General features: G+C 40.6%; 1 protein-coding gene across 31 annotated transcripts in view; it reads left to right on the top strand.

The window, feature by feature from the left end:
• LOC129775235 (basement membrane-specific heparan sulfate proteoglycan core protein) overlaps window positions 1–22,559 on the top strand; it is a 220,014-nt gene that overhangs the window by 61,820 nt on the left and 135,635 nt on the right. For 24 of the 31 annotated variants that reach the window (XM_055779700.1, XM_055779686.1, XM_055779689.1 and 21 more), the window contains 5 exons: window positions 3,976–4,108; window positions 4,217–4,302; window positions 4,577–4,720; window positions 6,410–6,546; window positions 6,609–6,711. In XM_055779700.1, the coding sequence (XP_055635675.1) occupies window positions 3,976–4,108; window positions 4,217–4,302; window positions 4,577–4,720; window positions 6,410–6,546; window positions 6,609–6,711 (603 nt within the window). The remainder of the gene's footprint in view (window positions 1–3,975; window positions 4,109–4,216; window positions 4,303–4,576; window positions 4,721–6,409; window positions 6,547–6,608; window positions 6,712–22,559) is intronic. The other 7 variants (XM_055779712.1, XM_055779710.1, XM_055779702.1 and 4 more) reach the window with 3 other exon arrangements.

The raw sequence follows: 22,559 nt of genomic DNA, 5'->3' as shown, positions 1-22,559 counted from the left end.
CGGCTCCACAATAATTGCGACATCACAGTTTGTTTCTGTCATTGACTGCCACAACAGTTGCTGTGCGGTGTCACAATGGTTGTGATTAATTTAGGTTATCTCCATCACTGTTGGCTTGCCTTTACCTTTTTGTACATAGGACAATTGAAGCCTCCCGTCGTATGGTCACCTTGGTTGTCCCTTGCAGTCGCTGGAAAAGTGTTCCTCAATTCCGCATTTCCTGCACAGTTTTGAGTTTTTTTTCCTATAGTTGTCCTCCGCCAAGATGACAGCATTATGGGGGTCATCCTGGCTATGACACAAGTCTCTTCTGATGATATGGTTCTATGTAAACATGTGACTCGTATCGCCACTATTCAGCCTGATCTTATTCCGCTGAGTTTCTAACGCAGCGTATTGTGTTGACGAGGAAGCAATAGCCACTCAATGTCAATCGTGATGACTGCACAAGATCGGTTTCCTTCACGCTTTCATTTGGGTGCCTTCTTGGCTATTTCCACCACTATGCGAATGTCCCAACCTGTTGAGGTTGATACTCTCTCGATGTTACCCAATGTTTAGCAGGCATATTGGTCTATACGATGCTGGATCATCCGGCGTCTTCTTCCATCGATCCGGAAAGTAGCGATCGTCTAGACACTTCTGCATTGCTGGCCTGAACATATCAAGGAATGTCAGAATTGTCACTTTAAGAACCTTTAAGAATTCCATCCGGACCGGATGCTTTCTTCGTTTTTAGTCCTTCCGCAGCTGCTACTAGCTCATCATTAGACACCTGTCAGAGTTCATCGTTATCGACTCTAGCCTCTATATTGAATTTGTGCGACCAGGTTTTCGGATCAGGACACATTTCGGCATGTATTGTTGGGCCTCTGAGCTTCATTATCAACTCTGGTCTCATTGCTTGCCCTTTGGAAGCATTTTCTGGCACTACATCAACGCCTGAAAATGCGTCCAAAGCGCAAGTACGAAGCACTTATCGCTCTAGGACGACGACTGTAGAACATCAAGTGGTTAATGAACTCACGACCATCTCTGTGGAAGCTACTGGACGGGTCCTCGTTGCCCAGCGGCACATCCAACTTCGGCAGAGCTTCCAGTAAACTCTACTATGAGGACATCCAGCATATAGTGAAACTTTTTCATCGTTCATCTGGGTAGCAACTACACATGGAAATTCCATCGATCTTTGTGATCACAAAACACTCATGTGATCTTGAGACTACCTCCTAAATAAGATATTGGCCCATGACAGAACTTGATATCTGTCAACAATGTCTGACGTTACCGGGAGAACACGATTCGACTCCACGATGATCGAGGTTGAAGTTAATTTGGGTCATCTCCATCACTACTGCCTTGCCTTCGCCTTCCCATGACAGAACTTGATATCTGTCAACAATGTCTGACGTTACCGGGAGAACACGATACGACTCCGCGATGATCGAGGTTGAGGTTAATTTGGGTCATCTCCATCACTACTGCCTTGCCTTCGCCTGTTTGTACACAGGATAGTTGAAGCATTTCGTCGTATGGTCGATACTGTTCTCTCTTTTGAAGAACATGCACCTCGGTTGCCCACTGCAATCGCTGCCAAAGTATCAAACCGTTCCACGTTCCTGGCACAGATTGGATCTTTCAAGTCCAATACCGTCCTTCGCCACACGGCCGAAGTTGAAACACGTGAAACATTTCACCAGTTGCTCGAGAACAGAAGGAATGATCCTGAAACGACTCACAGCTCAGCAGACTAGTTTAAGCAACACGTTTACTGCCTCCGTCGAGAGACAAATCGTGCGCTCGGTATTCCTTGATATGCCTTCCTTAACCGGATTTTCATCAGATCATTTCCGCCTCCATCTTCTGACGCAGGATCTTCTCAGTCTGGAGTTCCTGCATTCTATCGATTTCTCGGAGGACAAAGCCCTAAGATTCACTCCGTCAGCGAGAACCTTTTCATCAAGGTCCTTGAATGCTGAGCTTCTGATTTCCGGGTTTCTCTTCAGCTCGAATAACATTTCAACACTCTAGGCGCGATGACTGATCAGATCTACATCGTCCATATATTTTGTGAGTTTGTCTTCTCCCAAATTAGAATGATAGAGTACTTTTGAAAATATTTGAGATGATTTGAAAAATTCGAACAAAATGACTATGCACATCTTCATATATAAAAGAGACTTTTTCCCACGTACATATAACTCATCATCACGGGAGAACGGTTGATCAGATCTACGTCGTCCATATATTTTGTGAGTTTGTCATCATCCTAATTAGAATGATAGAGTACTTTGGAAAATATTTGAAATAATTGGAAAAATTCGAAAAAAATTGACTATGCATATCTTTATATATAAGAAGGTTATTTAAAATAAAAAGGGGAAAATTCTAAAATAAGAGGTACGCATATGTATGTTTCGCTGGGAAAATCATCAATTTGACAGATCTGAACGATAACATACAAACTCTCGTTTTTTACCACCCAAAATATTCTCTAGAAATACATCATATGGCAGAATAACGTTTGCCGGGTCAGCTAGTTTCCAATAAAATAATCTGTCCAATTGATGTAAATTATAAGTAAAAATAGGGCCTAAAAGATTTTGTGAATTAGAACATATTTGTTTCGTTTGGAAAATGCTTTCGTCAATTTAGGGGGTCTAAAAAAGACAAAAAGTCGTTTTATCACCTTCGTCACTTATACAAACAGCGGCAGTTAAGTCCATCTCGCATCTTTTTAAAGGAGTCAGCGCATGACACTCTCAGTTTCGAGTAAGGACTACGTCTTACGTTAAGGGTGCTAAATCAGAAAACAGGTCACGTTTTTATAAAATAAAGTTAACGGTCATATCTATTTTTGCTTCAAACGGATTTTAACGATTTGCATACCAACCGAATCGGAAATTTTCTAAGATTTGCTATACATTAAAATCCAATAGTCTGTATATGGTTTAAATTGATGAAAATTGGAAGCATTCTCATTTCCCTATTAATTTGTTCTGTCAATAACGATGTGAGCTTTACCGAACAGAGCTGTCAATAACGGACGACTTATGCAGCCGCTAGAATGGAAACAACGAAGGGGGATAGCGAAAAGAGAATATTAGCAAAGTAAACTCCATAAGTATTGCATCTCCTCTGAGGAAAATTTTCGGAATATGTTTCAGAAGATACCTGGTGAATTGACATTGCAAATCCATGCAAGTTGAGGGAACTTTTGTTCCCACCGAAAACAATTTGAGAAGCTTTGCGATCTATTAAGAAATGCTCGAGTTATAAACGTTCAGAATCATTATTTTTTCCAACTGGTTCAGTGTTCTACATCAAAAACGCGAATGCTTTATAAATGACCCAGTAAATGCGAAGATGTAGCCGATGCCGAACTTTTTTTTTTGCTCTCACAACACTGCAAATCAGTAACCTCCCGAATATATTGTTTACGTTTGTGAGCTTATAAAGTATTTGTTTCTGTTTGAAAAATGAACTGTTTATTTTGTAACGAACCTTGTGTTTTGTCATTGTTATTGAATCAACGATAAAAAAAAATCGAGCAATACTGCATACATAGTACAAATCAAAAACCCTTAACTTGTGTGACAATTTCTTAACAGATAGTTTTGTATTTTATTTTATTCTTTGTGCATTCAATATTTTTTGTGGTAGAAGTATTACTAGTGATTGTTTATCTTAAGATAGTCCATACTGAATTATCAGTTACGAATCATGAATTTGAAATAATTTGTTTTATATTTGTATCGCTCCTAGAAACTTAATTTCTAAACGCGAATATGGTCTTAATAAGGGTTTTGAAAATAAGTAGAAATTGTTTTTATTTTTTAAACAAACTAAACACCGATTAACTTAAACTTTAGCTTTGAATTTTGAATTTAGTCTTATTAGTTCTTATTAAATATTGTTAAATATGTTATTTGTACTGTTATCGATATAAAAATATTTCTGTCATGTATTATCCAGATGAATGTAGTGATACCGAATTCGCATGTGATGGTATTTGCATAGATAGATCGGCTTATTGTAATGGTTCCCCAGATTGTGATGATGGCACAGACGAAAATAATTGTATCATATGTCAAAATGGAGCTTTCCAGTAAGTTTATCGTAGTGTTGACGTATTAAGGCACCCATTTAAGTAATAATTTTCTTTGTTTTTTCTATTCTACACCAACTCGGGTTCCTACTGCTTTGTATATTTTAGTTGTAAAAGTAGAGAATGCATACCCATTAGTAAGAGATGCGATGGAGCTATGGACTGTAATGATAATAGCGACGAACTTGATTGTAGTAAGTGTATATACATTGTGCTTTAACCTTATTATATGAAGCAAGTCATTAACATAGTCTTTGACTACCATAACATAAATTTAATTTGTTACTCACAAAATAATTTATTGCGCTATGTTGGCTTTCTCTATTTCTTTGTGCTCCTAATTTATGACACATACTCACAACATAAAATGAAAATCAAACATAACTCAAAACAACGCCAATTTTTACTGAATCTGCTAAAATTGCACCAATTGCGCCATCAATCACGACAATATCGCTATGATGAAAGATACTAACTCATCGAACGGCACTAGTGACGGTTGTAGCGCAGACCAGTGGCAGTGTGACAATGGCTTATGTATAAATAGCGAATTCCGATGTGACGATCATGTCGACTGCGCTGACAGATCAGACGAAAGTAACTGTCCTTCTGGTAAGTAGTGTGTGCTCCGCTACGCTTGATTGTGTATTTCCTAAATCTTGTTCGTTCTTTAATACTACAAAAACATATCAGTCATAATAACTAACTCAATATGTGGTACAACTGAACACTGATAGAAATCTCAACCAAGTAATACTTTCAGAAGCCAAAGATATTCTAAAAAAGTTATTCTTCAAGAAGAAGGAAAGGTACAACCCCAGGAAACTTTTTCACGTATTCTAGGCGTATGATTTAGCATCAGATTCTCAACCAAAATAAACAATATGTAGCCAGAACAAACGAGAGACTGCAAAAGAGCTCGCCACGGGTAGTGTGGAGTCAGTAGCAGCAAAGCTGTTGCTACAAGTGGCTCACTGTGACTTCGGAGTATCCTTCTCAAAACATTCAAAATCAACATGCAACAAAGATTGTCACGTAATCCTACGTCAGCACGCGGTCGTGCCTTATACACAATCCTTCATTTTGTTCGATACAACTACAAACACCACTCCTTCATGCGCAAGTTGTATTAGACTGCCATATCCTGTAGGGTAACTGTCAATAGCGCGTACGTTAAAATTGTACAACATAAGCACTACGGCAGACTCCTGTATGAGAACCGACATACAGCTGATACTCGGTGCGCTCAGTTCAAATGTTTGTCACAAAATATGCTACAGTAGAACCCCGATTATCCGCGGAATAGTCTAGCAAGGCCACCGTGCAGAACAAAAATCACGGATAACGCGATGAAGGACTGAGAATGAGGTGCAAACACAAAATAAAAATATTTCAGCATGACAACCATCTATTATCAATACAGAAATCATTAAACTATACATCTGTAAAGTAGTGAACACCAGTGGTCTGAAAAGGCGAATGCCATGACCAAAACAAAAGAGCAACAGCCTACCTCTTACTGATAAATTTGGGAAAGTTATATATAACTACTATGGAACTCGCTTTCGCGGAAAATCGGGGTTCTACTGTATTCAAAGGAGAGGACAGGCTTCGATAGTCTAATTTGTCTGAAAGCACCTCTATTGAAGCTGAATCAAAGGCTTGCTTTAAATCCACGAAAACTGAAGACAATTATTCCCTCCGGACGTAAGCCATCTGAATTTCAGGAGGAATCAACGCACGACAACCATTGGTCCCTTGCGCCTGCGGAATCCAAATTATGTATCTGAGAATAGGCGAAACATGGTAGCATCGCTATCAAGAAGGCACCTATCTTGTGACGAATCTGTGTAAATTTTTCGCACGGAAGCAGAGCCCGGACAGACTTTCCGTGTGAACTCAAAAAACCAAAGATGGGTGTATACCTCGTTTCCATTCGTTGAAGAACGACTTCGCGTATTTTGACCCTCTTTCCGTGAAATTCTTTTTGACGGTTCGCGTGACAAACTTCCCACGTTTTTCCCTTTGACCAAAGTTTTAAATCATGGGTTAAACAGTATGAAAATGATCATTGGTTCCAAAATTACGAAAAGTTTTGAATGTATTGGAATTATTTGATTCAGAGACCTCCGACAAACAGTTTATTCATAACAGTTATTTACCGTTGTATCGCTTTGGTTGTATACAAGTATCAGTGTAAGTCCGCCGCATATAGCCACATTGTAGATGGATTCCACACATTGAGTTATTCGAAAATTACGCACAAGACCAATCCGCTAATATTTACTTTCTTGTTTTTAGGGCAGCAGTGCTCTGTGGACCAGTTCACCTGTACCGATGGATCCTGCATCGATGGTGATAAACAGTGCGACAGACATTTCGATTGTGACGATCGTAGCGACGAGGCCAACTGTGATCAATATTATCCGCCAGCTCCGGTAAAGATCATGTGTTACTATTTTCAACACTTTCAAATCTGAACATACAAAATCGTCCACAGCGTTGTCCTCAACACGAATGTCCCGATGGCACATGCATTGAACATTCCCAACGTTGCAACGGTGTACGAGATTGCCGCGATGGTTCCGATGAATACAACTGCCGTAAGTGACACAATTGTCGAACAAAAAAAAGTTGAATGCTGCACTGGTTTACTAACGAATACTCTTTACTACTATCTTCACATCTTCCAATGCGGCTGAAATCATAAATCCACTGCTATATATTAACACCTGCTAATCAAAATGATGCACCACCGTAAAATGCATAATTTCTGATCACTGTACTCACAAAATGCAAACTGTAGGTTCCTGCAATGAAACTGAATTTGCTTGTCTTGATGGGTCTTTCTGTGTAGATGCCAGCTTATGATGCGATAGCTATTACGACTGCAAGGATTTCTCGGATGAACAGAATTGTTTTGGTTATTAAAAACTTAATTCTTTCCATTTATCAGTTGTAGTGCGGTTGATATTGGCTGTCCTCGTAATACTATATACATTTCCACACGCCAATTTTCATACGATAGGTTGGATAGTTCGCTCTGATTTATTGGAAAATATTTATGAACGGTACACCCAAAATTAATTTTGACGTAGGATTACGTCTTTCGGGAACATATTCGGGGTACAAATTGAAAGTCGACAATCGAGCACATCTTGAAAATTGTCCAATTTCAAACGCTTATTGCTCAGTCATTTCATGATGGATTGATGAAATTTTCGCGTCAATCGATTTCGGCACTCCATAACAATTTTTTATATTGACGAAAAAAATATATGTCATGAAACTAACTATCGAACAAAATCTCAACCCCTGTCCTAACGGAAATACCCACTTCTGATTGATCGAAATTGACGACACATGCGACGGGTCCCTAACAGAGACATCAAAACCAAGCTGCCTGGGGGAAATCGTCATTGCAAATACATGAAAGTAGGGGGAACTTTTGTTCCTACCGAAATGTATTCCATAACAGAGACATTAAAACAAATCTGCCTGGGGGAAATCGACATTGCAAGTATATGCAAGTCGGGGGCATTTTTATATTGCAAGTAAGGTGAGTGATACGATTAATTCTAGCAAATAAAATTTAAATTTGGAACTTTAATGTTGGTCGCTTCGTAAAATTTCATATCAATGACCGATCGTGTACTGTGAAAAATTTAGTACAAGTGTAAGCGTAAAATTGTATATGGTAGCAGTTGTGTTTAAAATGACTTGATATATGAAACGATTTATTTCAATTTTTATAAGTAAAAACCAAGTCGTTTGGATTGAGCCGTCTATTTTGTTGTGTTCATTTTCACCCAAGGAAAGTTTATACGGCGAGAAATGATGGAAAAGTGAAGAAAATTAGAGGAGGGTAGTGATTTCCCATATACTCTACATATAGTATTAAGTGTTGTTAGTCCCATTAAAATTCGCATTGAGTTGAATAAACACTGATAATAAATGATGAGAAAAAATGATTATTGTGTTCGGTATTGGTGATTATTTCATATTATGTTGGTGAGTTTTTTTTTCTTTATTTATCAATACATCAATACATAACACAGGAGGCATCTCGTCTAGGATCACAGAGGGCGATTTTCATCATATCTCGTTCCACTTCGGTATCTTTTATCTGATACGCGACATCCAACGACTATTTACCATCCTTCTGTCATCATCACTCGGTAAACACTGGTGGAGTGAACAAACAATACCCAACAACCAAACAAAAAGGCTCTTTTCAGGACCACCAAATCATTATCAAAGGGTTTAACGATGTAATTCTTCAAACATATCCAAAACCAACAGATAGCCTAACGGAATCCTACGTCAACTATGCGGTCGTGTCTCGGACACAACCCTCCTGTGTTTTTTAGCACATGTTTTGTCATCCCGATTTATTACATTAAATGAGCCCTAAAATAACAGAAAATGTCATGACATTCAAATACTGGTATAGCATTTGTAGAATATACACTGGAGTCGCTTTTTACGCGGGGGATACGTGCCGCGTAAACAAAAACCGCGTAAAACAAAACCGCGTAAATTCCAAAATCCGCGTAGAAAAAAAACCGCGTAAATTCCTAAATCCGCGTAAATTCCTAAATCCGCGTAAAATAAAACCGCGTAAATTCCAAAATGCGCTTAAAAATAAACCGGATGAATTTTAAAATCCGTAGAAAAATCTAACAAACAGTGAATTATTAATTAAAAATGCAACTCATATTTTAACAATTTGTTTATTTGTTTATTTGTTTATTTGTTTAGATATAACATTCATCTGACAAAATCGTCTTAATGAACAAAAATTAGTATAATAGTCGAACAAAAACATAACATTAAAACATAACATTAAACACATCGGGATTCTCAATTCGGTTTCTGAAGCGTAGTGATGATTCTCCAAAGTCATAAAACTGCTCTACGGATGAAAAGGTTCTGATCATTTCCGTGACCGGCTCATGTTGACCATACGATGAACGATGTGCAAGCGGTTGCAGCAAAAACGAGGATCATAGAATTCTACTGGGAGCGCGAAAGTTCATCTTCTCGAGCAAGTTAGGCGCATCGATTTCACCACAAAGAAGTTTGGCAACGAAGGTGGCTTGTTGAATACGCCTACGACGCTCAAGAGTATTCAAGTTCAGTAAGCGACATCTAGCTGTATATGACGGCAGGTTCCGCGGGTCACGCCAAGGCAGATTCCTAAGCGCTCTACGGATGAACCATTTTTGAATCCGTTCAATCCTGACGATCCACATGTGTTGGTACGGGCTCCATACTATAGATGCGGTTTCAAGAATCGGCCGAACAAGCGAGCAGAAGAGAGATTTCAGGCAGTAGGGATCAGTAAAGTCCCTAGAGATTCTCGAAATAAACCCAAGCTGACGATTGGCCTTGGATATCAATGCAGATCGGTGAGCTTAGGGTCGAGAGTTACGCCCAAGTCATTGACCTGACTGACTCTCTCCAAGATAATATCATCGATCGTGTAGTCGAATATAGTTGGTTGTCTTTTTCGATGGAAACTCATGATGACACATTTATTTATACTGATAGTTAGTTTGTTCAGGCGACACCAACTCACAAACTGGTCAAGCAGGCTCTGTAACCGTCGGCAATCCTCGAGGGTTTCGATGGCTAGATAGATTTTCAAGTCGTCTGCATATATCGACACACAGTCACATGCTAGAATAAGCGACACATCGTTATAGAAGATCGCGAACAGCAGTGGTCCAAGATTGCTGCCTTGCGGAACACCCGAAGAAACAGCAAACGGAGATGAAGTGTGAGACAGGAGCTTGACACGGAGCGTTCTTCCAGACAGGTATGATCTCAGCCAGTTGATGAATTCGTCGGAAGCACCAAGACGGGATAGTTTTCTCAGTAGGATGCGATGGTCAATTCGATCGAAAGCGGCTTTTATGTCGGTGTAGATAGCATCAACTTGAGCGCGTTCCTCTAGACGGTTGATACAAAACGACGAAAACTCGAGGAGATTGGTGCTAACCGAGCGTCCTGGCATAAAGCCATGTTGTACTGGTGAGATATAACGCTTAACTTTGAAAAAGACAGCATCGTTCACGATCAACTCAAAGAGCTTGGAGGCGGCAGATAAACTGGTTATGCCACGATTGATTAACTTTTTTTTTTGCATGCTTCAATCATGATACCATTATGTCCTTTATTTCTCAGCTACTAATCAGGGATATAATACAAACTTATTTCGTGAAAAGTCACATCAATTAGCACATTGAATTTGTACGCGGTTGATACGTGCTGCATAAAAAAAACACGTGAAATGAAACCGCGTAAAAAGCGACTTCAGTGTATATGGTATAGCAATGTAAGATCAATATGAGCGAGTGAAACAGTGGCAATTTACAAATAAGCACGCATTAAGGCTTTCGCATACTTGACCACATACACGACCCAGACCGAGATAGATATAGATTCGCGTTTATGCTCTTCTTTTTACTCTTGGAAAACACTTTCCAACTTCATTTTATAATGAGGGGTAATATTATCAGGCATTTATGCATGCATGGTATGTGCAGCCATTCCATGCCAAACCGATATATTGGTTGTCAGATTTTCGTGAACAGTGGTAGTTTTGTTCTTTATCGCAAAACATTAGGCCCGTATTTTTTATTTTTTTTATTAAAGTGACCATTTCTATTTTAGGGTTGTCCGAAAAATAAACTTTTTCCCTTTTTTTCAAAAAATTACATTTTTCAAAAATCCATAACATTTGAATATTTATGTTTATATAGTCTCGGGACCAAGGGCGCTATTTTTTTCGGAAATCTGAAGGTTTTTCACATAACATATATCGAAACTATAGAGGCGTTTTTGTTCGTTTTTGAGTTATGATTTTTCAAAGTAAACCGATGGCCCAAAAATCATTCTTCCCTTTTTCCAAACATTACTTTTTTCAAAAATTTATTACTTTTGATCTACTGGACTGATTCAGATGATCGATATATCAAATTAAAGCCAATAAGCTAGCCTTTTTTGAAAAAAATAACACACTTGCCAATTAATTGGATTCTAGTCGCATACATCCAGTCTAGTGGCATAGAAATATTGAATGAAGAATGAAAACATGTTAACTTTGAAAAACTCATAACATAAAAACGAAAAATAACTCATCTCTGATTTTTTTTATATGTTATGTAAAAAAACTCAGCTTTCAATAAAAAATATAAAAAATATAGCATCCTTGGTCTCGAAACCATTTTTTATTTATTTAAATCGTTTATTTTTACAGGCTCAGTTACATAGGTTTAAAGGAGCCGAACTCCTTACTGTATTGTTACTAGTATATATACATTTTTCCTTAATTCTAATGTTAATAATATAGGAAACCGATTACTCGCGGTCAACTCGAGTTTAGAAGGGTGGCATATTTTCTTCAGGAAAAGGAGGGGATATGAGGATATGTTGACAATGATCACACTCACACTCTCAATCACACTCATCACACTCAATTCTTAAACCTATCTTATATCTAATATGTATTTACATTTCATCTTATTATTAAGAAGGGATCCGATCTCTCACAAAGGAAAAGGAAAAACTAAGGGTATAAGGACAATCACACACGAAGATCGATAGCTTTAAGGAATACATATATTTGGGACATGTAATCAAGGTCTAACCGAGCCAACACATCTCTCACCGGCACCATGGGCTGCCTTCCTCGGGCCCGAAGGGTGACTACTAAATTCGATCTGGCGACAAGATACAGCTCGCACGACCAAACAACGTGCTCGATGTCGTGGTAACCTTGGCCACAAACACAAAGATTGTTGTCGGCAAGATTAATACGAAAGAGTAGCGCATCTAACGAACAGTGATTGGACATGAGTCGGGAGAAGGTGCGAATAAAGTCCCGACTCAAGTCCAGACTTTTGAACCATGGTTTAAGGCTAACCTTAGGGATAATCGAGTGGAGCCACCGGCCCAATTCATCTTCGTTCCATTTGCGTTGCCAGTTAACTATGGTATTTTTGCGGACTAAAGAATAAAATTCATTGAAGGCGATTTGACGCTGATAAATATCGCCTTCAATTGCACCTACCTTTGCTAATGAGTCAGCCCTCTCATTACCCAGAATTGAGCAATGTGAAGGGACCCAAACAAAGGTAATGACATAACAGCGTCTGGATAAAGCACTCAAAATTTCTCGTATTCTCTCAAGGAAGTACGGCGAGTGCTTTTCCGGCCTCACTGAACGGATAGCTTCGACAGAGCTAAGACTATCCGTTACAATGTAATAGTGTTCAACAGGTCGTGAGGCGACGCTGTCCAGCGCCCAATGTATTGCTGCCAATTCAGCAATATACACTGAGCAAGGATTCTGAAGACTGTGTGAGGTGCTAAAAAATTCCTTGAAAACTCCAAATCCTGTGGACTCGTTTATAGTGGACCCATCAGTAAAGTACATATTATCACAATTGATACCCCCATACTTTTCATCGAAGATCGTTGGAGCGATCCTCGATCGTTGGTAATCTGAATATTCATGGACAGATCAAAATGCACAGAGGAATTGATGTAGTCAGGGAAACAAACACGGTTGGGAATATACGAAGAAGGATCAACCTGCATGGAGATGAATTCATGATATGAACTCATGAATCCGGAGTGAAAATTTAGCTCGATCAGCTGCTCAAAATTTCCGATCACCAATGGGTTCATGACCTTACACCGGATGAAGAACCGAAGAGATAATAAATTGAAGCGATCTTTTAGTGGGAGTAGGCCTGCCAAAACCTCGAGACTCATGGTATGCGTTGAGGGCATACATCCCAACGCGATACGGAGACAAAGATACTGAATTCGCTCGAGTTTAATGAGGTGTGTTTTGGCAGCTGATTGAAAACAGAAACTGCCATACTCCATCACTGAGAGAATAGTTGTTCGATACAACATTATAAGATCTTCGGGATGGGCTCCCCACCAGGTGCCGGTAATTGTACGGAGAAAGTTTATTCTTTGTTGGCATTTTTTACTCAGATACCTAATATGGGCCCCCCAAGTACATTTGGAGTCGAACCAGACCCCAAGATACTTGAATGACATAGCATGAGTGATCGGTTTACCCAAAAGTTGAAGCTTTGGTTTTGCTGGTTTATGCTTCCTAGAAAAAACCACCATCTCTGTTTTCTCCGTGGAGAATTCGATCCCTAGCCCAATGGCCCAGGTTGAAAAATTGTTCAAAGTATCTTGTAAGGATTCTTGCAGGTCGGATTCGTTTGATCCTACGACAGACACCACTCCATCATCTGCAAGTTGTCTTAGGCTGCAATTTTGTGTAAGGCAATTGTCAATGTCGCTTACGTAGAAGTTGTACAAAAGGGGGCTTAAACATGAGCCCTGGGGGAGTCCCATGTAAGAGACCCGACTTACTGCCGAATCTCCGTGAGAAAAGTTCAAATGTTTCTCACAAAGCAAGTTATATAACATATTATTCAATAGAGGCGGCAGACCCCGAGATTGTAATTTGTCTGACAAAACCTCTATTGAAACAGAATCAAAGGCCCCCTTTATGTCCAAGAATACTGAAGCCATTTGTTTTTTTCCGGCGTAAGCCATTTGAATTTCTGAAGAAAACAACGCAAGACAATCATTCGTCCCCTTGCCCCTGCGGAACCCATATTGTGTATCTGAGAGTAGGCCATTCGTTTCAACCCATCGATCAAGGCGTAACAAGATCATTTTCTCCAACAATTTCCGTATACAAGACAGCATTGCTATTGGGCGGTACGAATTGAAGTCGGACGCGGGTTTTCCGGGTTTTTGAATAGCTATAACTCGTACTTGTCTCCAATCATCTGGAACAATATTATGCTCCAGAAACCGATTGAATAAATTCAACAAGCGATGTTTCGCCACATCAGGGAGGTTTTTCAGCAAGTTGAACTTAATTCTATCCGATCCCGGAGCAGAATTGTTACATGAAAGCAGAGCAAGAGAGAATTCTACCATCGAAAACTCGGAATCAAGATCGCACCTATCATGTGGTATATCTCGAACAATTTTTTGCACAGGAGCGGAATCGGGACAAACCTTTCGTGCAAAATTAAAAATCCATCGATGTGAATATTCCTCGCTTTGATTGGATGAAGAGCGATTTCTCATGTTTCGAGCCACTGTCCATAATTTTTTCATTGACGTTTCTCGTGACAAACCTCCCACGAAATTTCGCCAATAAGCACGTTTTTTCCCTTTGATCAAGTTTTTAAATTGATTTTCAAGGTCCAAATACGTTTGAAAATTCTCAATGGTTCCACGTTTCCGAAAAGCTTTAAATGCATTCGATTTATCTCCATAAAGCTTGGAACACTGGCTATCCCACCATGGATTGGGAGGCCTTCGACGAATAGTGGAACCTGGGATGGGTTTCGTTTGAGCGCGAACCGCGCTGTCATAGATCAAACGAGAAATGAAGTTATACTCCTCCAATGGAGGCAAACCATCTCTGGAATTGATGGCTAGAGCAATCGCGTCCGCATATTTTTTCCAGTCAATGTGTCTTGTGAGGTCGTATGCCATGTTTATTGATTCAGAAGAATTCAACCCATTGGTGATAGTAATTTTGATTGGCAAGTGGTCACTACCGTTGGGATCCTGGATTACATTCCACTTGCAATCTAACGATAGTGAATTCGAGCAAAGCGAGAGGTCAAGAGCACTTGGGTTAGCAGGAGGTTTAGGTACACGTGTTGTTTCCCCAGTGTTCAAAACGGTCATATTGAAGCTGTTACAAAGGTCATATATCAACGATGAACGATTATCGTCGTACGGTTCCCCCCAGGCAGTTCCGTGAGAGTTGAAGTCTCCCAAGATTAATCGTGGCTCAGGAAGGAGTGAGCACATGTCAACAAGTTGCTTGCGGCTAACCGCAGCTCTCGGAGGCCAATACAAGCTGACAATACAGAGGTCTTTGCCTCTGATGTTTGCATGACAAGCAACAGCTTCGATCCCTCCAATAGATGGAAGGTCAATTCGAAAAAATGAGTGGCACTTATTGATCCCCAATAGTACCCCTCCGTATCTGTCATCGCGGTCCAAGCGTATTATATTAAAATCGTGGAAAGAGAGATCATTTTGAGAAGAGAGCCAGGTTTCGGATAGAGCAAAAACATCACAATTGAGTTTATGAATTAGAAATTTTAATGTATCCAATTTAGGGATAAGACTACGACAATTCCACTGTAAAACAGTGATATCTCCGACCTCTCTATTTAAATTAGACATCAAGAGAGATAATCATTGCAAGGAGGGGCCATGTTTGCATCAATTGCTGCAAAATTGTCTTTAGTACTGGAAGCATTGCGGTGACAATGGTTCTGATGGAGTCGGAAACATTAAAACACGTGAAGATTTGATCCACAAGGTCAGACAACTTTATAAATCCCGATTGGGAAGTTGAACATGACGGAAAAACAGGGACAGTTGGGGTTTTTGATGTCCCCTCGAGTGCTGGGTCGTTCGAAGGTGAACTATTACCACGGAGGCCAGGAGGGACCTGATTTTGCTTATCCGCTGCACTCGATTTTTTGGGCAAGCTAACAGGGGGTATCACCGGAGGGACTTGTCCTTGAACTTTGGGAGTGGTCACATTTTTGCGCCGGGGATTCCCTTGAGAAATAAACGGCGTGCCCCCGTTAGCTGTATCCGCTTCCATTTCGTCAACTGGCAACGTAGCGAAGACATTGTGTGTATTGATTGGTTGTTGTTCTTGAGCCAGTGGAGAAGCGCCCTTCAAAATTTCTGCGAAAGTGCGTTTAGAGCGTTCCCTCAAAGAGCGCTTCTGTTTCTCCCAGCGAGCCTTGTATGTTTCACAAGCTGAGAGCACGTGTGGGGATCCCCCGCAATATGCACACTTATGCTCAGTCGCACTGCAGGATTTCCCCTCATGTTGTTCTCCGCAAGTGGCACATCGTTCTTTATTGGCACAATAAGCAGCCGTGTGACCAACTGACTTGCACTTTACACAAGTCATTGGCTTTGGAATAAAAAGTCGCACGGCTAACCTCAATTTATCTACCATCACGTAGTCAGGGAGAGCTGAACCAGCGAAGGTGACTCGAAACGAGTTGGACGGCGTAAATTTCTTTTCTTCTCCTTCATGGGAGACTGTTCCGAGCTGGCGGCAACCCAAGATCTTAACAGTCGTCGAGGGCAGTTTTTTAAAACGGCCGGTACCTTCACTCGTAATGTATTCGCACGTCAAGCCCGTTTCGGTTATCACACCCTCAATTTCGACTATGTGAGAGGGAATGTAGACCCGATACTCAATTGTAAAATGCTGATCGACAACAATCTTGTTTGCGTCTTTTCGATCATTCACGACAACTCGCAATTTGTTTGGTCTAACCTTCGAAATTTCCGAAACTGAGGTATACCTTGCCAGATCTTTCGCGATCTGCATGACTCTCAACGACTTTCCATTTGGCTTAGGCCTGAAGAAAACAACCCAGGGACCAGTTCCGGGCGCATCTTCTGGATAGACCTTTACACGGGGAGTGGGAATAACAGAGGGGGAAGGCGAGGACGGGGATTGAGAGTGGGAAGGCGAAGGTTGAGAAGGAGCGGGAAGAACAGAGGGAGAAGACGAGGTTGAAGGTAGAGTGGGATCGTTAAGGGCAGATGGGAGATTTGCTAGTTTTTTGGAGGGAGGCTTGGTAGGGTTAGCTGACTCGTCCCCAGAAGAAGTATCTTCCGTATTTGGAACACGTTTGAGTGACTTTTTTTTATCCGTTAGGAGGGAACTAGAGTCAGAGACCTCCATATCCGAAGGTCCCCCACTCTCTGCCATTTTAAATTTTCACTTATATTCTTTGAACGCACTCCAGTGCAGATGAACGGCAGCGTGCTGAAAGCTCTTTGGTGGTGGGAATGTGCCTACGACACCACTACACACAGTCGTCGGTGAAAGCTTACCCGCACTGTCACTGTTGGCACGATGACTCGGCGAAATCTCCAATGTCGGCGAAGCAGCGACAAAACAAAAACCAATGCTTGGCTTTCCGAGGATGAAAGCCTCTATCCACTTGCAGGCAGGGCACTTCACTCACTATCCAGATAGCGAAATGAACTCTTCAGCGGCAAAAAAACAAGAATCACGCTGTAACCGATAACGGAACTTGGACGCGACTTTCCTTCGTCTGGTTACTACGGGCAATCGGCGAAGAATGTCTCGAAACCATGTAAACTATAAAAAACTAGTACAATCAACAATTACGAAATCAAAATCCATTTTTTTCGCAAGCCCAATAAAGACCAGCTGATTGGCTTCAATTTGATATGTCGATCATCTGAATCGGTCCAGTAGTTCAAAAAAGACGGGTGGGTAATGTCGGGGACATAACCGGAGTGACATAGGACTATACAAAGGGGACAGCTTTTGTTAAATATATATTTTAAATATATTGTTTTATTTTCTTCTCCTACGTGAATACCTACCTATCTACCTGAAAAATGGATTAGTTTACTGTTTACTCTTTATGAATATGTTGATGGTTCTGAAAAGAACCTTTGGTGTTGTGTTTTTGTTATCACTCGATATTCCCATCTTGTTCGGTTAAACCTTCCTGTTTAGCTATTGCGTTTGCCACTCGCCACAGCTTTCACAGTTGGAAAATTTCTTCCCATCCAGCTTGTGACATGTTGTTCAGTAAATTACATTTAATGGGACGTGCCGGTGAAACACTTTGCCACTCACTGAAACTAATTGTTGCCTTGATGAGCGCCGAACCGAAGCTGCTCTGTTCTTGATGCGGGTTTTCTGATTGTCGTGAGCAGCTTTGCAAGCCAACTCGAGCACTCCGACGGCCGAAACTCTATAATCGCTGTTAGGTATACTGGTGCTCCGGCACCAATCCGTTCGGCCTAGTTACCCTTGCGGAGCAATTGGCGGATACACCTACGGGGAACTGCACACCTGCACGATCCGAGTGGGACTTTGCCTTTCCCTTAACTTGTCCTCCTTTGTTACGTCCACGATGCCGATGTCGTACAACCACACGGGTTTACGGTTTGAAAGAAAATAAAATATTTTTTTGGGGTCCGCGTGTTTTATACTCTAGCGGTACACACTCACAGGATAGAGACAAATCGGCAGACTCAGCAGAGGGGCGAGTCCAACGAGACGAACCCAAGAGCGTTAAAAGGGAGCGATGGCAAAAAAATACATTCATTACGATTTGTTCGCTCGTTGGATTCACATGCAGGCTAAAAAGGGTCCTTTTCAGGATCATAAAATTATCTTCAATCTAAAGAGTTTATTGTTTTGTTTTCCCTCGATATCCCTATCTTGTTCGGCTAAACCTTCCTGTTTAGCGATTTGTTGCCACTCGCCACAGCTTTCACAGTTGGAAAATTTCTTCCCATCCAGCTTTGTGACATGTTGTACAGTAAATTACATTCAATGCGACGTGCCGAAGCGCCACTCAGTGTCGCATTGGAGGCGATTTTAACCTGTAATTGAACATTTGCGATGACAGTGGTACAGTGTCGACTTTCAATGTGGGGTCATAATTTGGATCTCTATGTTTACAAAAATGTCCAACTAAATAAGTCGCATTACATGTCCGTCCAATTAGCTAAATGTCGAACTAATTGTAAATTACTGTACTTTCAATCTGGAAACAATTTAAGAATTGGTGAAAATTGAATAATCAAGAAAGTCCCCAACTATCAATAAGCTCAGAACAACTGCCAAATTCACATATTCATCATATCCTGGCAAACAAATTATGAAAAAATCAATTTGTGTTTTATTATTATTTTGGATATTGTTTTAGAAAGCATTGAACTGTATTTCCTAAACTCTTTTTTGGAAGGTTTAATGGCCCTGAAAAGCGCCTTGTTTTATGGAATGGTTCCAATTTAGAAAACTTAGTACTCGTGGTTTTGAAAAAAACCATTTCTAAAGCCCTCGATGCCCCTTGTTCTGGATTTGCCACCAAAGCAGTTTGTATAAAGAACAAACTTTTTTTTTCTGCAACCTGATGCCGTTTTGCGATTGCGTTTGCCACTCGCCACTCGCTGCAACTGCCTGTTGTTGTCTTGATGTGTTCTTTTCTTAATGCGGTTTTTCTTATCGTCGCGAGCAGCTTTACCAGCCAACTCGATCACTTCGGCGGCCGAAACTATATAACGTCGGCTAGGTGGACTGGTGCACTGGTACTAACGCGCTCGGCCTAGCTACCCTTGCGGGGAACTCCAGATCAACACGGTTCGAGCGGGATTTTGCCTTTCCCTTCACTTTTCCTCCTTTACCATGTCCAGACATGGCTGCTTGGGTTGGTTTGTTGATTTGTTGTGATGCGAACCGATGTGGTGTACGGTTTGAATGAGAATGATCGTTACGGCAGCGGAGCGGGGATTTTTAAGCTGACTGGCTGGCTCGAGAATTACGCATGTATGAGACTGCGACCAATGTTTCGTTCATTTTTTTCTTTTTCCTTTCCAATCGTGCTTCATTCTATTTCGCTGCTGCTCTGGTTGCCCGTTTTGGTCGGTACGATTTGAGGAGCACAAAATGGACCAATCAAAAATGGGCACATAGTGCATTTTGACAATGCTTGATATTTCACAATTATTCAATTATTTATCTAAAGAAAAATGAAATGTTATTCGTTATGATAGATGCGTAGATATATTTCCTATCAATTGATGCAAAAACCTTTGCGATCTATTGAGAAATGCTCGAGTTATAAGCGTTCCAAATCTTGCATTTTTTCCTACTTGTTCAGTGCCTAGATTTCCATTTCACCCCCTATATCTTCCGGTTAGACGTAGTCCTACGTCAAAAAGAGGAAAGAATTGATTTTGCGGACAACCATAAAATAGAAATGATCATCCTAATAAAAAAATAAAAAATACGGGTCTAATGTTTTGCGATAAAGAACAAAACTATCACTTTTCACGAAAATCTGAGAACCAGTATATCGGTTCGGCATGGAATGGCTGTGTGGATAGTGTGGCCGTGTAAAACAACCTTGCGTGCCAGCTAGCCTTGGTTCGTATTGATTTGATGGAGTCCAGATGCAGCTCTTGTTTCCGTGAACACAAGTTCGACTTCCGTGAAGGCGTTGTTAGGCAAATAACTGTTTATGTCTTCGTCGAACGTCCATGATAAGTATGGGAGATTATAGTCGCCGACTACGACAATGGAGTCAGTATCCAATACGCGGTCGCAGATGACACATACGGCGTATATGGTGTATACATCAGGATGAGAGTTGGGCCGAATGTAGATGCCACAGATGTAAATAGTAAGATCAGGGAGTTTGACGGAAACGCCGACTTGCTCTAATTCAGTGTAGTTACTGAACAATACAGAATTGCAACGAAAGGAAGACCTAACTGCGATCAGAACTTCACCTCCGCGTCTTAAAGAACTTGATCTTTCTCTACGATCGCAACGGAAAATCGTATAATCGAACGCCAGCTCAGTATTCGCAATATCGGGTCGCAGCTAAGTTTCGGTAAGAACGACGATGTCGTAATCACCACATGCCATTTTCGTGAATAATTCATTTGTTTTAGTTCGCATTTCACGTATATTCTAGTAGTATATGGTTAAGTGATTAACCAGAGCTGGGGAATCATGAAAATCGGCGGGAGCAGGTTTGGAATGTTGGCGTTACAGACAATAGACGTTTGTGGCGTTAGTTGGTTGCTGACGGCGTATTTGGTTGGGGTTGATCGGCTGCAGGACCCCAGAACCCCAGTTTGTTCGAGCTGTAGTTTTCGAATTCTCGGAAACGAATACCCGTGGGCCAGGTTGACGATGTCATGGCCTTTGGCTTCAGATCATGGCACACACCGAGCTTAAATGGCACATACGTGAGGCTAGAAACGTCTCTACCGCGAAGGACAAGCTTAACAAGCTTTACGTCATCTATTGCTAATCTGGTCTTTACCATCTCGATCACTTTTTCGTCCGGTGCTCTAGGATCAATTCCCGACAAATATATCCAGAAAAGATTGGCATCTGAACTTGCAGTGTCAATAGTAATACCACATGTATCTGAACTTTGCCCACCTGTACCGCAAATGAGTTTACATGGGGGGCACTAATTTCGTATAGTTTCGATGATTCCCTCATAAGCAGCATCGACGGAATGAACGGCCTTGGTGAATCGCGCTTTCGTCATAAGTCCGGTACATGCGTTGCACATCCAATGCAGGCAAGCGTTGGAATTCACAGCGTGCTGTATTTCAGGGAACATACCGGTGCATTTGAAGCAAAACCAGCCGGAAGAAAAACCACCACAGGCCCAGTAATTAGCTGGAAGCTCAACTGTGCATTTTTCACACACGCCGTGCATAGCGAAATACAATATTTTCAACACAGCGAATTAAAATCACAACGATGAAATCCGCAGAACTGGCAACACTGACAATAGAGCAATAGCGTTCCGTTTCACAGCGTTCCCTATTTACACATACACAGGTTGTTTATGTTTACCTTCTGCTGGGTGTCCTATTGTTGACGAATGTTCGGTGATGAGGATGTCACAGCGCAACGATATGAATGACTGATACTATATGGGGTGACGATTTTTGGATATCGTAGTGAGAAGAACAACAGGTTCAGCATAAGTTTATTAGGCCGTATGAATAAAAACAAAATTCACCTTTACTTTACTTCATTCGAGCAGTCGAGCAGTGACTACTTACTACGTTTGGTATGAATAAAAGAAACAACAAAGTATTTACTTTTCAAAAATGGATGTTTAGCTGATTTCGTATGAATAAAACAGCATTCATCAAGTATTTACTTCGTTATTATCAAGTATGCTCATGAGCATACTTTGGATCTGAAAACACTATCATTCGTTTTGATGTCATATCCGATTTATGTTTAATGCTGCTATCTTGCGCTTGAAGTTAAACAAGTTAACGATCTGCATTGATGGCATTGAGCTTCGTTTACTAGTTTAGGGGAGCGTAAAAAAAATTGATTGATTTTCAGGCGGAATGAACACGTTTTTAAAATTTAAATTATGAATGAAAAATAACCTTCCCGTACCGATTTGGGATTCTGTTTAAATGAAAAACACTTGTTTGCAGGTGGTGAAAAAATCTTGTACGATATTGTTTTTGAAGACAACTTTATATTATAATGAAAGTTTCAGTAATGATGTTGGAAATGTATAGACAAAGGGTTAAATAAAAGTCGGAAAAAAGTGTTTTAAGTGATTAAATAACATGATGTGAACATTTTCATTCAAATTTTAACATTTGAAAACTGGCTTCGTGTCTTCTAATATGATATGTATTACACTAACGAGATAGGGACCCAAACTATGATCCCTAATTGAAAGTCGCCACCAGACGTCGACACTTTTTCATCGCGAATTCACGCTTTGTCCAAAAAATAACGTTTTGAAACGAAACCTAAACAATCAGTTGATAGACGTTTGACAAAGTA

Source organism: Toxorhynchites rutilus, chromosome 3 (genome assembly GCF_029784135.1).
Source record: "Toxorhynchites rutilus septentrionalis strain SRP chromosome 3, ASM2978413v1, whole genome shotgun sequence".
NCBI classification, from domain to species: Eukaryota; Metazoa; Arthropoda; class Insecta; order Diptera; family Culicidae; genus Toxorhynchites; species Toxorhynchites rutilus.
This window is presented reverse-complemented; position numbering and strand designations above follow the sequence as displayed.